This window comes from Acanthopagrus latus, chromosome 22 (genome assembly GCF_904848185.1).
Source record: "Acanthopagrus latus isolate v.2019 chromosome 22, fAcaLat1.1, whole genome shotgun sequence".
NCBI classification, from domain to species: Eukaryota; Metazoa; Chordata; class Actinopteri; order Spariformes; family Sparidae; genus Acanthopagrus; species Acanthopagrus latus.
This window is the reverse complement of record NC_051060.1, coordinates 6,710,189-6,727,186: the sequence shown is the minus strand read 5'-3', so window position 1 is coordinate 6,727,186 and position 16,998 is coordinate 6,710,189. Positions and strand designations below refer to the sequence as shown.

Genomic DNA, 16,998 nt, shown 5'->3' with positions numbered 1-16,998 from the left:
ATCTGCTCAAGAACTGACAGCCATCAGTTACTTTTAAGGAAGTAGTGAGAAAGTTATAGGAGCCGAACAAGTGTGACGAAGATCTTCTACAAAGAAAACAACAAGGCAGCAGCAGAGGAGGGAGCTGTGGTTCAGGGTGGAGTTAAAGGAGCCACTGATGTGTTTTCACATCAGTTCACAGACGTTTTACCTGATGCAGTTCATTTCACCTTTCAGTTCATCTAGTGCACCTGTGCTCTCTTGTTTCTTCTAGTGAAGCCTTATAAAACTCTGGGCCTTTCCTTCTGTTGGTGCAGAAAAAGAGATCTGAAGCGCAGCGACATCTGGTGGTTTGTAGGACTTACAGCAGCTCTTCAGTCCTGGAGCTGAAGCTATTAATATTATCAGCTATTAATATTATCAGCTATTAATATTATCAGCTATTAATATTATCAGAATGTCAACACAACATGTCACTGCAGTAAAACTTTGGAATTTGTGTCTATAGAGGCTTTAGAGAATATTGTGTCAAGGCAAATCAGCGATTTACTTTCTGCCATCCCTCCTCCTCTCAGGAGCAGCAAGCACTTCTTTTCTTCTAAACAGAAAACATGACACAAATATCGGAACTTTTCCCCCCATCATTTTCAAAAAAGGCTCATTACTTTATTTTAATGCTTTTTAGGGGAATTATGGATTATTTTTATCATCTTATTTACTTCGCGAGACGAAACAAAGGCGTAAATGATGTAAGAAGACAGGAACAGACAGAGAGGGAGAGACTGGAATGAGGAGAAAAGGTGTGTTAGTGTCTCGTATCTGCAGAGAGCCTGCAGCCCTCTGCCTGGATTTTCTTATTTTCTCACTTTGTTGCTGCTCGGGACGTTTTACCAACCCAACATGTGGCTATTTGATGTCCTGGGAATGAGAATCAACAGTCAACTGTCTCTGTGGTGCGTTTAGGAACAGCTGGGACAAATCCTACTGATTCTACCTTTAAGTTTAATAGTCTTTGAATTATATTAATATGACGTGAGCTTCAGTTCGCCTCGACCAGAACTGTGCCATGAACGACACATATCAATTGATTTGTGAATTAAAAAGATTAATTTTAAGTTAATAAAATCACACTTTATCATAAAGAAAAGAAATATCTAGTTTTGTGTGAAGATGCTCAGTGAACTACATCGTCTCTCTCAACACACCTCACCAAAACCAACATGGCCGCCGCCTTGGCAAAGAAACAGCTTCACCATTCACTGACAAGGCCGCACCACAGTTCAACATTAAGGTAGTTTATTTAAGATGGTAGAAGATATTGGAGACAATAGAAAAGGGTGGTCGGGGTCGTTGGGAAAGGGGGAAAGGGGTCGAGGATGGTAGATGAAGAGGGGGATCTGAGCTGGGCTCAGATTGGCTGGACCGTCTGGGAACCAGGGAGCTTGAGACTCAGAGTAGGGGTACGTCTCGATGGACGCATGTCGTGGTCGGCGTGGCTTCATCTTCCCCCCGTGGTTCCTGTGCTGGAGCAGCCTGGGTCCCTGCTCTGGAGGATCTTCTTGCCATGGGACATTGATGTCAAAGGCTGGGCGTCCGGTGATCCTGTGAGAGTGGATGGTGGAGCAGGAGAGGGTCTGTGGGGGAGGGTTGTAAGAACTTGAGACGAACAGGAGAGAAATGGTTAGGTTTGCTGATACAGATTTGCACAAATGTAACTTATTGTCTTAGTTTAGTTTAGTTTATCATAAAACTACACAAGCCCTATTTTTCCATGTGCTCCATTTTCTTAGTTCTAAAATGTCTTTTTTCTTCTAAAATGTTCAAAAGGAATTTGATTGTCATGTTTTGTGTTTCTTTCTGTAATACTCATTTGGACCCCAAGAGGCTGAAGTGCACCACTACTCATGTCCTGAATGACATGAAAAGCATCCATGTTCCTCCAGGAGAGTTTTAATTTCTCTCTCCACTCTGAACACAAGACGCATCTGTGGCCATACTGGCAGTAAAATGCTGACAGGCCCAACCTACGTAAAATTATGAACAAAAAAAACCCTCTTCTGGGTAAAATATACTCATGTGCTCCTACAAGCCATGAGGGAAATTAAATGTCAGACTGAAGGTGTATAGGAGCTTGGGGTTTTAAATGGTTCCTGAATAAACACAGTTTCCTCACTAGAATGTTGTGGGGCAGTGAAGAAAACACAACAGGGCCTCAACAGACCAGAGTTTCTGGCTGGCAATATAAGGGGAACGAGGGTCTCGGTGAGTCAGGGACAGATTCAGAACTAGTGTCAGAACCATCTGCGTGCCTGACTGCTTCACGTCACATATAAAGGTGGATACCAGAACACTATTCACTGATTGAAGTGTAGTTACGGTGAACTTGGCCTGCATCATGATCAGGACTCACAGTGAGGATATGGAGTGTGATGATCCTGTGAGGTCTGTCATTGACTTTAGTTACAGACTTTGATGAATCCATATCCATAAGTCCATATGAGCAGGTGGGGAGGATGTTCCACATGAGCTGACTGCTGAGGGTGCAGAGACTGCACTGCACTGTTTGTAATACAAACCAACCACCACAGAAACAAACACACAACCAGAAAATATTGATTATATATATCATAACTATAACCATATTCATTTAAAAGTACCTATTCTGTTGTGTATAACTATCAATACATGTACAAAAATAATCCTGTTCCCTGCAAGTGTCCAAATGTCCCACTCACACTATATGAACATAGTGTATTACAAATAGTCTATTAAGCAGATAAACACATTCTCCTAAAGCTCAGGTGACCATTAGCCTTTATTATGAGGAGCAGCTCAACAGCTGTATGCTCCCCCTGCTGGAGCCTGCTGCTAACTACTACTGTTGATGCTAAAATGGCATTTTGAACATAAAACATGAGATGTTTGCTCATGTTCTATGTCACTGGTCCAGCTTGTGCTGGTGAAATTACAGTGTTGATCATCTTTAAACAGTTTAAGATGTAATTTATGATTTTATAGATGTTTCTCCAAGAAATATAAAGAAAAATGTGAGTGCTTCTTCGATATTTATGTCGATGACGGCTGAAAATACACAAGTCAGTTGGTTCACTTATTGATTTATTGAGAGAGATGTAGATGTTAAAATGACTGCATATCAAACAATAACAGGAGATACAAAAATAACAGCTAAAACTAACACATCTTTGACTAAAGCCAAACTTTAGCATGTTGACTTTTTGCAAAACGGTGCCTTGGAATGTTTTGGTTAAGATTCATTGATCACAAAGCAAAATAAAAGTGTGACCTCTGTATTCTGGGTTCTGAAACGACCTGGGATCATCAGAGAACCTGTTTTCTGATACCTGAAACTCCAAAGCCAATCTGGCATTTACTCTTTTTACAGATTAGCAAGAAAAATGTACCATATATGACCTCATTAGCTTATTTATATTTCAAGCTGCCACATAATACTGTGCTAATGTGCTGCTAGTTAAACTACTGCACCCCGTACTGGATAAAAGGCTGGTTACAGCAAACATAATCAAAATCCATTATCAGTGTAAAACAAGTGGAGCAATGTGAGCTGTGACGACACTGTGGCCTCTTATTTCTTTGGTTTGTTGACGGTGGCGTACAGGTTGCTGGGATCAGCAGACGCTCCAGCAGAAAGAGAGGAAGCTTTGATGGTGGTGTAGGTCACTGCTTCATCATCATCATCATCATCATCATCATCATCATCATCATCATCATCATCATCTCCATCTTTTCTCTTTACAGAATAATACAATCAAACACAACCTTATGAAATCCAGCAGCACATGAACACAACACGATGAAACAACAGCAAGAAAAAACTGATTGAGTTTGAAGTTTCTCTTACCCGATCTCTCCTGTTGGTGTTCCTGGTGTAGCTGATGGAGGCGTAGCAGACTCCATCTCCAGGATCAGCCTGCACAGAGAGGACAACATGTAGATCTGATGTGACTCACACTTCTCACTTTATTCTCTTCTAGTTTAACATTATTGTCACTTCTTTTAATTCTGCCAGCGTGCTCATGCTGTCTCTCACGTCTCAAATGACGTGTGGACATGTTGTGTAATAGTTTATCTGTGGTGGTTTGACCTCTGTCTGACTACTCGTGCTCTCCTCTAGTGTAGTCCCTTGTGTTATCTGACTTCCCTTTTTTTTAATCTTTATCACACAATCTCACACCATCAAGACGGCAGCGTGTGATCTCACCGTGCCCTGACTGGTTTCTGCAGCAGACTGAGTCACTGCAGGGTTTGAGGTCAGTCCCTGAATAAACACACTTTGGTCAAAAAGCATCTTACACTTCACTTCACACAGATGCAGTCAGGGTACAAGTAAAAACACCTGTGTAACATCTGCAGTACATCTGTGCAGGATATTATACTCACAACATCGTCCTCCATCCGTGTGTTGTTCTCTGAACAGACAAAACAGAGAGTTGACTTCAGCTTCCACAAAGAAAATCCAGTTGTGTTGTAACATCTGGTTTGAAACACTTTTACCTGAGCTCTCACCTTCAGCTCTCTTCCTCCTGATGACTTTCACAACAATGATTAAAAGTGCCACTAAGACCACAGCCAGAATGATGAGCAGCCACCACCAATCTGGAAACATAATGAAAATATTTGAAGCGTGTTGGCTGCAGCTTCCTGTTGAAGAGATTACATGTCGTTTTAATTTGACACTTTTAGTACAAAGACTGAATCCAAAGTCAACACAGTCTTCATCTACTTTGACCAAACAAGCAAACAAAACACATCACCCACTTAACTCAACGTCCACTTACTGATTCTTTCTGGAGCTTTCAGCTGCATGTTGCCATGACAACAAGAAACTTATAACACAACAGAAACTCAATTAAGACACAAAGTGTCTGTCAGCATCTAACAGACTGTAGAAGCAGAACAAAATGTTCACTAACTTCTCTGTAGCTCTGATGTACCTGACAGGTGAATTTAGGAGCAACTCCTAAAAATAATTGGTGTGTCAGTCGTAACTTTAGGACTCCTCGTTTTTGAAAATAGGAGTTATTCACAAAACATTTTAGGCCTAAAAGTAGCACCTAAGTCTGGGAGACCTTAGAAGTAGTCCAGAGGACTCCTAACTCGCTAGGACCTAGTCACAGCCGAATGTGTTGGAGACGCTGGGAATTATTAAAATGATATCGGATGGACCGTGAAGGGATTGAAGTTGTGGTTGAGTTGGTGAGGGACACAATAACGTCCCCAACCAACCCAAACAATCCAATAACGCCGGAGTTAAAATATTTGGCAACACTCCAGTATTTGGCTACAGGGAAAATGCAGCTCTGCAACGCGGATAATTTAGCGACACCACAGCCATCAGTAAACCGCTCTATCTACCTAACCATCAACACACTCTGTAGACTCCATATAATCCATCAGTTTATCCAGTTTCCTTTAGACAGTCGCCAACAACAAAGAATCAAAGCCAAATTCATGGAAATTGCAGGTATACTCGGTGTGATTGGTGCCATTGATGGGACACATTAAAATAATTGCACCTTCACAGGATGAAGACATCTTTGTCAGTCGAAAAGTTGCATTCCATCAATACACAAATTGTCCTTGACACACGTTACAATATGCTGGATGTTGTTGTGAAATGGCCCGGATCAACACACAATTCCCCAATTTTAATGCTGCTTTTATTGACAATTCAGGTTTTTCATTGCAATCCCCTAATTTTCATTTGGCCAAAGTGTTTTTGTTTGGGGGGGGCACTTAATTCTCCTCATGAATACGTTTCTTTATCCAATATCTTTTCACAGGCTTTGTCATGGGCTTGTAGACAACTTTCTGATTTTCACTTCATGCACTGCGTAGCCTAAACGGCTTTTCAATGTGCTGCCCTGTCACACAACAACCAATCACCGTTGTCACCGCTTCTAAGTGCGTCCTTATAAATTGACGTCATTCATAGCAACAGAGAGTTACTTCTAGTTTAGGAGTTCACTGTTTTCATGAGTAAAAGTAGGTCTCAGTGGCTTTGTGTAATACCTTTAAGAAACGACTCCTACATAAAATCTTTTAGTTCGATTTAGGAGAACTCCAAACATTAAAATAAAAGTCTTTGTGAATACGTACCCAGATCCCTTAAATAGACAAACATGTTCTGTTATTCTTCTCATCAGTTTGAAGATCAACATATTCTCACCTGGTTTCTTTCCTGATGACTGAAGTCTGAAGGGAAACAGCTGTTTTTTGTTTCCATCAGTCACTTTACACTCGTAAAGTGACTGAGTTCTCTGAAAGGTCACAGAGGCAGAACAGAGAGACTGTGATGTCTTCACTTCTTGTTTAACTTTCACCACCTCTTTACCCTCATACAGCCACTTCACTGTGTGTTTACATGGTCCATATGTCCACACAGAGCAGATTAATGTCACCTCATCATGGTTCTGATGTTCAGTCACTGGTGAAGATGGAGATATTGTGAGAGAAAGACAACAAGAGTCAAATGAACTTCATCACTGTGATCATAATTATTGTAATGTTTCACAGTTTGATCTGAAAACACGATGATGTAAATACTCACTGGAGACAACAGACAGATGAACCACAGAGTCTGGAGAACTTTTTGGAGCTCCTCTATATTCATACTGCTCACAGATGTAACGACCAACATCCTCGACTGTGACCTTCTTTATAACCAGAGAACATTTCTCTGTAACACTCAGTCTGTCTTTAGCTTTGACATCTTTACCAATCTGTCCAAGTTCAACCAGCTCTACTACTTGTTTGCTTCCTAAACCACTGAAGGTCCAGGTAGTGCTGTTACATTGTTGCTGAGGCTTTATCACATTGTCACAAGTCAAAGTGACGTCATCTCCAACTGTGACAGTGAAGGAGGCTGGAAGGTTTTCAGCTGCTCCTGTTTACAAGATCAGAGAAAAATATGGAAAATAAACTAAAATGAGAACAAATCTGTGATATTTCTTTATCCTTGTTTCTAAAAGTTCACTAAACTCACCATGTTGTAAACAAACAACACATTTTGTTGTCTTACTTCAATCAAATATATCTAATAAAGTACATTATTGCAATGCACCTTCCATTTCTATATGTGATAAACGTCTTCTTACCTGTGAACTGAAGCATCGCTGTCACAAATAAAGACATTTGAATCCATTTGAACTGGACCATCATGATTCTCTGTCTCTCTCCTTCTTCTGTCTCTCTTCTTATGATCATCTGAGTTTCTAAAGTCGTGCTTTAGTCGAGAGAAGCTGCACCTACTTCCTGTGGTTCATATGATGTCACTTCCTCAGTCTTAATTTTAGTCTGTTTTATAAATGTCACAGTTTCCACTTCAACAGGTTTGAAATGTATTTTTGTCTCATCCACAGTGACTGACAGCAACCACAAACTCTTGATCAGCAACATGAGATGCAGCCATCAGTGAAGAGGTCAGAGGTCAGAGGTCACAGCAGCATCACAAAGATCCTGTGAAACTGGAATGAGCCAGTGAAGAAGACAAAGTCACTGATTACAAGACAAAGGAAAATGTTTGAGTCAATCTAACACTGTAACAAACAAACTATATGAAGACTCTTATTGAGTCTCAAGTTCACACTGTGTCCAGTCCCACAGTGTATTTGTGACACTGACGTGTTTCACACATATGTTAGTGGTCTGAGGCCTGTTGGTTCCTCCCTCTTTCTCTGAGCTTGTGTCTCTCAGAGAAGTGAAGGGGAAGTGTTTTGATGAGAATGTGGCTACAACAGCAGCATCAAGCCTCCACAATATGTGTTGCTCAACTGGACAGTTCCAACACTTCACCTGTGGTCTGGAGGTTGTTCATGCTGTATGCTCACTGCAGACACGACTAGTTGGACTTTAAATATGTGTGAAATGTATTGATGTCATTTGAGTTCAGAATACAGATGATATTGATATCAGCTTTAAATTCTTCAGCTGAAAGACGATTTAAGGAAGTGAACAAGATTTCAATGATCTTTCCTGTTAGATGAAGTTGAAATCCAGCTGCTGAGTTCTGAACTGGCTGCAGAAAATCAAGATGTTAACAAGTGATGCAGGAAAGTGTTGAAGCATCAGTTTTCCTGTCATTTATACTTTAACAGAGACACACTGAAAGAATTTCCTCAAGAACTGAAATCTATCAGTCCCTTTTAAGGAAGTAGTGAGAAAGTTATAGGAGCCGAACAAGTGTGACGAAGATCTTCTACAAAGAAAACAACAAGGCAGCAGCAGAGGAGGGAGCTGTGGTTCAGGGTGGAGTTAACTGTGTTAAAAATGTGTTTTCACATCAGTTCACAGACGTTTTACCTGATGCAGTTCATTTCACCTTTCAGTTCATCTAGTGCACCTGTGCTCTCTTGTTTCTTCTAGTGAAGCCTTATAAAACTCTGGGCCTTTCCTTCTGTTGGTGCAGAAAAGAGATCTGAAGTGCAGCGACATCTGGTGGTTTGTAGGACTTACAGCAGCTCTTCAGTCCTGGAGCTGAAGCTCTGCAACACCTCTGTGATTTTAGCTGTTTGTGCAGCAGCTGATTTCACTTAAGAACTGACAAAAATAAAATGATCTAGTTACATTAGCAGAATATCAACACAATATTTCACTGCAGTAAAACTTTGGAATATTTGGCTTCAGAGGCTTTAGAGAATATTCTGTCAAGGAAAACCAGCATTTTGATACTATTCTTTTTAAGTATCCATATTTCTGCTTGAGGACAGACTGTGTGGACTTCTGCCACCTCTGATGTGCTGCTTCTTATCACAGCATCTACTTCCTGTGATAAGTAAGAAGTCACCTCCTGATAATGACCTCAGTATGTTTCCACACCTCAGTTTGCTGTTGAATTTGTGTGTGATGTTAGATTTTTTCACATTTGAACTTTTACATTCAATGAATATTTGAAGATTATTAGTTGATAAATATTTGGGTCGCCTTTTATTTTACAATACACTAATAAGATATAACAAACCATACTTAGTATCAAATTAGACAACTAGAAATAACGGTATCTTAATCAGATGGTAATCAAGAAAATGTATTCTGTAACTAGACACCATATAGCTTACCCAAATTATGCTGAGATCAAAAATGGCATATGAGGTTATTTACCGGTGGTAAATAAGGAAGTCACATGACCTCAGACTGTTTTCTCACCTCAGTTTGGTGTTAAATGTATCTCTGATATCAGCTTCTAGTCTCTCAAATTATTGTTGTAACATTTCAACTTTAAATTTGATGCCTATTTGCAGATTATGTTCTGGATGCCGACAAGATTCAAGCTGACGGGTGAGGAGTCGAACTCCTCGTCCACGAGACTATTCTCAACGTCGCCCCAAATACTGCTTCTCTGTGCATTCTCTTCATGGATGCATTTGTATGTTATTTGCAAGAGTTCAGAGCGAACAGGTGTCAGATATAGTCCTCCCTTCTACCCTAGTTACATATCTGTTTCCTGTGTCCTTTATGTCACCTGTGGTCCGGACCCTGCCCGTCTGCCCCGTTCTGCCCCCCATCTGGACCAGCCTAGATCTGCCCCCCTAGCTACCAGCTGTTCTCTCACACAGACTTTTACACCATCCATCTGTTGCCACCCTGTCTGCGCCCGCACCCGAGGGAGAGAGAGACAGAACCACGAAACAAAAACACAAACACCTTGAAAACTGAATATGTCTTTTTTTTTATTATTTGCATGAGTGCATGAGTAAGAAAAGATTGTTTGTTAAAGCTCAAAGTCCAAAATGCATAAATTGACATAAATCAAAAATAGATCCTTCTGTAGAAACAAGGAACAAAAGCGAGGCAAAAATATCTGCACCTTAAAGAAAAACCTTAAATCTTAAAGGAACAGTTCACAAAAAATAAGAAGTTCAGTCATCATGTACTCATCCTCGTGTTGATGGAAAGTCAGGTGAAGTTTCGTAGTCCACCAAATATTTCCGGTGCTTCACAGCAAAACAGCATTGCAGCGCTCCTCTGAATAACTTAAGCAGATGGGGACTTGTTTCAAAATGTAAAAATGACATTATCTGACGTAATCCTAGTGTCTAGAAGTCTGGAGATCCCAAAGTGACTTCTAAAGACATTTGCATTGCCATTTTATTTAATTTTTCTCTGTTTTAAAACAAGTCCCCATCTGCTTCAGTTTAGGACAATGCTGCAGCTCTGTATGGCTGTGAAGCTCCTGAAATGTTTGATGTTCTATGAAATTTCATCTCACTTTACAATGGCGCAAGGGTGAGTATGTAACGACTGGATTTGCCATTTTTTTGGATGACGTGTTCCTTTTAAACTCAAACAAGCAGCTGCGATGTAAAGCAAAAATCTACTTACAGCAGTGAAGCAAATTAAGAGAAACGGTGTGGAATTTATTCGACATGTGAAATCGACTGCCTGAAGGAAAGTACTGACAGAAAGTTGTACATGTCATGTTAAAACATGACCGACCAACTGCCATGTGATAGGACACAGCGGCGTGTCGGTGGTTGATCAGTCATTGGTTCCTGTTTGCAGCTTTAATTTGCAGTGAAAGAATCTTGGGTAAGCTTTTGGCACACATTTTGGCAGCTGTTATTCTCACTTTGTTAAGCCGAGAAGAGAGATAACATAATCAAATTCTCAATCCGTCACGTTAGATGTTGCGTTTCTTAGCTGACCTCTTTTTTTTTTTTTGGTTTGTTGACCGAGGCGTAGGAGTCACAGGGCACGGTGGAGGCTGCGCGAGACAAGGAGGAAGCTCTCCCTGTGCTGTAGGTGGCGGCGTCAACTTCATGACCATCGTCACCCCAAACCTGCAAGGACAGACCAGAACACGTGAATGACGCACAGTCAGACTTGACGCAGCATAACCTCGTTGGAGCTCCGGAACCCTGTCGCAAGAACAAATGCTGGCGGGGCACACAGCCTAAAACTGTCCTGAGGTCTTGTTAAAACCATGCGTTCATTCAGCATCACTGCAATCATCTGTCAGACAAGCTTACCTGTCGACGGTTGGTGTTCCTGGCGTAGGGTAAGTTGGCGTAGAGAACACCATCTTCAGCCTGCACAGAAAACAAAATGGCTGCAGAGTAGCATGCAGATTTATACTGAATTCTATTCAACCCTGTGATAGGAATCGATTCTTCTTCTCTCTAGCGGGGGTCTTAACCATCAGTACGTCTCAAGCACATTTTATAGACCTTCACAGTTACACTGTACAAAGTGAACCACCAAAAAATACAAACCCTGCTTCAGTTTATAAAATATGTGTATAAATGTTTAATTATCCAGTTGTAAGACTCACCATGTGTTCATCAGTCGGCAGTTTGTTCCCTGAAAAGACAATTGACAAACGAGTTTAGTGTCCATGGTAACCGGGCAATAAGCCGGGTTCAGCACGACTTCCTGTTCACAACAGTTTGGTCTGTGGTTGCTCTCACCTTCAGCTCTCTTCTTTCTGACGACAGCCGCGAGGATCATCAAGAACACTGCTAAACCCACAGACACAACGATGAACAGGTACCAGCCTGGGAAAAGAATTCGCAAGCCTTACTTTTGATCAGAATAAACAAAGGGTGTCTCTCTGTGCATTCGGTCACTACCTTCCTGTTTCACTCCATCGCTGTGGTTTGCAGATGCGGTTGAGTTCGTCCTGAACGATGTGCTCATCTTCACCGACGTCCACTCATTTCCTGTTGACAGTGATTCATTTGTCATCGGGGACGATGTAGCTGCTGCTGTTTTTTCATCACCTTAGCAATAGCAAAAGCATAGTCCAGCAAAAGTGTACCGTTAGAAGAGACGCAAAGAACCCCTTTGTGTAAAATGGATGACAAAAGAGGCTGCGATCGTCAAACCTTGCATGGAAACCAATATCTAGTTCATTGTGTTCTCACCCGTTACCTCTCCTGAGGACTGACGGCTGAAGGTAAACCGCTGCACCTTTCCGTTGGAAACCTCGGTCACTTCACATGTGAATACGTCAGGATGCTTTGACATCTTGAGGTCAGCGGCATGAAATGTCACAGCAGCTGAGCACCTAAGCTGTGTGGTCTCCATGTCTTGACCTTCAGGGACATATTTACCCTCATACAGCCACTTCATTCTGTGGTTGCATTGTCCACGGGAAAACCCAGAGCAGGACAGCGTCACCTTCTCACCGTCCTCATGCTCAGTCACTGATGGAGATGCAAATGTTGTGTTGTGAGAAAAAGACAACAGAGAGTTTATTAACTTCCCCACTGTGATCATGTTTCATTTAATGTTTCAGTATATTGCTCTAATGCGACAGTTTGAGCAGAGAACATTTTGTCATTATTAAATACTCACTGGTGATAACAGACAGGTCAACATTAGTGTCTGGACCTGGTTTTACCCCTGATTGAAAGTGTCTGCAGGTGTAGAGACCACCGTCCTCCACTGTGACCTTCTTCAGAACCAGAGAACAGCTCTCCGTAACACTCAGTCTGTCTGATTTGGCTCCGGCTTCTTTGTGAATCCGCCCATATTCAAACAGCGTCATTACATTTGTTGGATCAGTGAAGAGCCAGGTGGTGTTGTCACACTTCTCCTGATCACGTTTCGCATTTTCACAAGACAGAGTGACTTCATCTCCAACTCTGACAGCGTCGAAGGAATGCTTCTCAGTTACGGCTGTTTACAGAGGTACAAAGATATAAAAATCAATCATAAACAAAACATGAAAATCAGTGTTTTTTCACTTTGTGTGACTGTTATTTTAGAAGCAATCAGAGTTTAAATGTGTCTCAGTTTTGGTTTCCAAGTGTTCAATAAACTCAACATGCTACAAAAACAAAACAGGGCGCTCTTAGTCTAAAAGAAGAAATGAGAAGAAGTAAAGTTATCATGCAGTTTTGTATCCTTACCTGTCAAACTGAACACCAGCATCAGAAATAAAGCAACCATAATCCACCTGAGTTCAACCATCGTGCTTCTGTCTTTGTCTCAGACTTTCAACTGTCAAAGTCTCTGATGTGCTGCTTCTTAAACACTAACACAGCCTCTGCTTCCTGTGGTAAGTATGAAGTCAGTTTCTCAAAATGGCCTCAGTCTGTTTTCTCACCTCAGTTTGGTGTTAAATTTATCTCTGATCTCACCTTCGATTCTCTGAATTTATTTTTGCATTTGATGCGTATTTGAAGATTTTCAGGTCGAACAAATGTTTGCACTTTCTTCTGGAAAAGTTTCCTCTGGATACAGACAGGATTCATGTTGGTGTCTGACAGCACACGTGGACAGACAGGTGAGGAGTCAAACTCCTTGTTATAAAAACAGAGGTAAATATGAATCATAAACTAAAACATGAAAATGAGTGTTTGTCACTTTGTGTGACTGTAATTTTAGAAGCAACCAGAGTTTAAATGCGTCTCAGTTTTGGTTTCCAAGTGTTGAATAAACTTAATGTGTTACAAAAACAAAACTCTTGGTCTAAAGGAAGAAATGAGAAGAGGTAAAGTTATCACGCAGTTTTGTATCCTTACCTGTCAAACTGAACTCCAGCATCAGAAATAAAGGACACATAATCCACCTGAGTTCAACCATCGTGCTTCTCTACTGGTCTCAGACTTTCAACTGTCAAAGTCTTTAATGTGCTGCTTCTTAAACACTAACACAGCCTCTGCTTCCTGTTACAAGTATGAAGTCAGTTTCTCATAATGTCCTGCTGTTTTCTCACCTTGGTGTTAAATTTATCTCTGATCTCAACTTCTATTCTCCAAATTTTATTGTTGTCACATTTTGACTTTTACGTGCAATGCATATTTAAAGATTTTTAGGTCTAATAAGCGTTTGCACTTTCTTGGAAAAAAGTCCTCTCTGGATACAGACGGGACATGAACAGGCGGGTGAAGTTCCAAGGTTGAGTACTCGAAGTGAGAGAACAAAAAAGTGTCAAACTGAGAGGAGACAACCCTGTAGTGTGGACTGTGATATTGTGTTGTGGTCTCACTCCTCCTCAATGACAGTGTGAACCTGCGGGATATGGGCTGGTAGTGGAACGTGCTGTCATCATTTGCGACGGTCCAGAGCATCACAAACATGCTGTATGGCTGATATGTCTGGTGAGTATGCAGCCCACCTCCACCACCACCACCACGGGGAGGCAGTTCTTCAACATGACCCAATAGTCATAGTGAATATAAGCTAATTAGATTTCTGCAAAACTACGGTTGAGTTAGAGCTTTACCTTTACGTTTGTTTTAATTGCTCTCTTGTCACAATGCTGTGCTCATGCTCCGGTAGGATTCAGACAAAAAAAAAATAACATGGTTTGGCCTGAAACACCTCCATGGTTTCACACTTCCAAATGCTGAAATGCAAACTCGAACCTCCACCTCTGCCAGGTTGGGGGAATAAAGGGGAAAACTATGGAAAGGGGAGGTGGACCCAAACGCAGTCACACAGGAAGGCAAGGATTAGGGGAACGAAAGGCGAGCTTTATTTAAAAGCTGTTTACACAAACCAAAAGCAGACAAACGCAGACGAAAAACAAAGTAGCAACCAAGGACGAGACAAAGTAGCAAAGCAAAAAATACAAAGTTCAAATCAGGGTAAAAGTTCAAATCAAACATGGAAAAAATGCAAAAAGAATCCAAAACCTACCAAATAGGAAACAGGAGCAGGAGCAGGAGCATGAACAACTAAGGACAGAATACAAACAAGGTCCAAGGTGAATGCGTAGGTGCGGACTGGAACCCGCTGGAGGCCGGCAGCAAAGGCATGGTCTGAGACCCACTGGAGGCTGGTTGCGAAGGCGTAGGCTGGGACCCACTGGCGACCAGACCACTGGCTGGAAAACCCTCCAGGGTCTTGGTCGGACCACCAACGGAGTTTTGCTGGGAGCTGGTGGCCTGAAGGGTCTCTGGCAACAAACAATCTCGGCCAGGCCCCCGACCGAGGAGCAGACACTGGACCTGGCGTGGGACTCGGCTGGACCTCCAACTGGGGAGCAGGAACTGGACTCGGCCGGGCTTCTGACCGAGGAGCAGGCACTGGACTTGACGTGGGACTCGACCGGGCCCCCAACCGAGGAGCAGGCACTGGACTTGGCGTGGGACTCGGCCGGGCCCCCAACCGAGGGGCAGGCACTGGAATTGACGTGGGACTCGGCCAGGCCTCCAACCACGGTGCAGACACTGGACTTGGCGTGGGACTCGGCCGGGCCACCGACCGATGTGCAGGCACTGGACTTGGCGTGGGACTCGGCCGGGCCGCCGACCGAGGTGCAGGCACTGGACCTGGTGTGGGACTCGGCCGGACCTCCGACTGGGGAGCAGGCACTGGACCTGGTGTGGGACTTGGCCGGACCTCCGACCGGGGAGCAGGAACTGGACTCGGCCGGGCTTCCGACCGAGGTGCAGGCACTGGACTTGGCGTGGGACTTGGCCGGGCCGCCGACCGAGGTGCAGGCACTGGACTTGGCGTGGGACTCGGCCGGGCCCCCCGACTGAGGAGCAGGCACTGGACCTGGCATGGGACTCAGCCGGACCTCCGACCGGGGAGCAGGAACTGGACTCAGCCGGGCTTCCGACCGAGGACCAGACAAAGGCGTAGGCGTGGCCTGGAACTCGCTGGAGGCCGGCGACGAAGGCGTAGGCGTAGGCGTAGGCGTAGGCGTAGGCGTAGGCGCGGCCTGGAACTTGCTAGAGGCCGGCAACAAAGGCGAAGGCGAAGGTGTAGGCGCGGACTGGAACCTGCTGGAGGCTGGAGGCCGGCGGCGAAGGCATGGGCTGAGACCCACTGGAGGCCAGCGGCAAAGGCATGAGCTGGGACCCACTGGAGGCTGGTGGCGAAGGCGTAGGCTGGGACCCACTGGCGACCAGACCCCTGGCTGGAAAACCCTCCAGGGTCTTGGCCGGACCACCAACAGAGTTTTGCCGGGAGCTGGTGGCCTGGGAGCCGATGAAGGGTCTCTGGCTACAAACAACCTTGGCCAGGCCCCCGACCAAGGAGCAGGCACTGGACCTGGCGTGGGACTCGGCCGGACCTCCAACAGGGGAGCAGGAACTGGACTCGGCCGGACCTCCAACAGGGGAGCAGACACTGGACTTGGCATGGGACTCAGCCGGGCCTCCAACCAAGGAGCAGGCACTGGACCTGGTGTGGGACGTGGGACTCGGCCGGGCCACCGGCCGAGGAGCAGGAACAGGCCTTGGCCGGGCCTCCGTCCGAGGAGCAGGAACAGGCACTGGACTTAGCAGGAAGGACTCAGCCAGGCCTCCAAACGAGGTGCAGGAACAGGCCTCTGCCGGACCTCCAACCGAGGTGCAGGAACAGGCCTCGGCCGGACCTCCGACCGAGGAGCAGGAACAAGCCTCGGCCGGGCCTCCGTTCGAGGAGCAGGAACAAGCCTCGGCCAGGCCTCCGACCGAGGTCCAGAGACTGGCGCCATCTGGACCGCCGACTGAGGGCCACTGGCAGGTGTCGGCTGGGCCGCCGACTGAGGGCCACTGGCAGGTGTTGGCCGGGCTGCCGACTGAGGACCACTGGCAGGTGTCGGCCAGGTCACCGACTGAGGGCCACTAGCAGGTACTGGGGTTGAGACTGAGGCCTGGGTTGGTAGCCAGGCTGTGGCTGCAGAGTGGGCTTGGGCTGGTAGCTTGGCTGTGGCATGGGATGAGTCATGGGCTTGAAAGAAAAGTTTGCTTGCAGCTATTTGACGAGCCCTGCTGGTGGGGTTTGTGACAAAGTCCTGGTACCAGCGGATTATCTCCAAGCCATTAATTGCTGGGTCCATTTTATAAGGTCCGGTCATTCTGTCAGGTTGGGGGAATAAAAGGGAAAACTATGGAAAGGGAGGTGGACCCAAACGCAGTTACACAGGAAGGCAAGGATCAGGGGAACAAAAGGCGGAACCAAAAGCAGACAAATGGGGACGAAAAACAAAGTAGCAACCAAGGACGAGATAAAGTAGCAAAGCAAAAATACAAAGTTCAAATCAAGGTCAAAGTTCAAATCAAACATGGAAAAAATGCAAAAAAATCCAAAACCTACCAA

General features: G+C 44.3%; 2 protein-coding genes across 11 annotated transcripts; both read right to left on the bottom strand.

Moving 5' to 3' along the window:
- Positions 1–2,994: 2,994 nt before the first annotated feature.
- Positions 2,995–8,668, bottom strand: LOC119012031 (pheromone-processing carboxypeptidase KEX1-like). Of its 8 annotated transcripts, XM_037085477.1 has the most exons (9): positions 8,320–8,668; positions 7,116–7,484; positions 6,569–6,904; positions 6,188–6,445; positions 4,513–4,614; positions 4,399–4,427; positions 4,220–4,276; positions 3,860–3,928; positions 2,995–3,748 (listed from the first exon to the last, which is right to left on the bottom strand). In XM_037085477.1, exons 2-9 carry the CDS (start codon positions 7,222–7,224, stop codon positions 3,584–3,586), a joined length of 1,125 nt encoding a protein of 374 aa, XP_036941372.1. In that variant the 5' UTR covers positions 7,225–7,484; positions 8,320–8,668; the 3' UTR covers positions 2,995–3,583. The 8 variants fall into 8 exon arrangements, with proteins under 8 accessions (XP_036941372.1, XP_036941371.1, XP_036941373.1 ...); XM_037085476.1 differs by having other exon boundaries at positions 7,116–8,668; XM_037085478.1 differs by having other exon boundaries at positions 4,525–4,614; positions 7,116–8,668.
- Positions 8,669–9,422: 754 nt separating this feature from the next.
- On the bottom strand, positions 9,423–13,693 carry LOC119012600. 3 transcript variants are annotated; one of them, XM_037086578.1, is made up of 8 exons: positions 13,485–13,693; positions 12,313–12,636; positions 11,880–12,161; positions 11,586–11,735; positions 11,424–11,510; positions 11,288–11,316; positions 10,986–11,045; positions 9,423–10,796 (listed from the first exon to the last, which is right to left on the bottom strand). In XM_037086578.1, exons 1-8 carry the CDS (start codon positions 13,543–13,545, stop codon positions 10,653–10,655), a joined length of 1,137 nt encoding a protein of 378 aa, XP_036942473.1. In that variant the 5' UTR covers positions 13,546–13,693; the 3' UTR covers positions 9,423–10,652. The 3 variants fall into 3 exon arrangements, with proteins under 3 accessions (XP_036942473.1, XP_036942475.1, XP_036942474.1); XM_037086580.1 differs by having other exon boundaries at positions 11,586–11,675; XM_037086579.1 differs by lacking the exon at positions 13,485–13,693 and adding an exon at positions 12,870–13,181.
- Between the last annotated feature and the right edge of the window lie 3,305 nt (positions 13,694–16,998).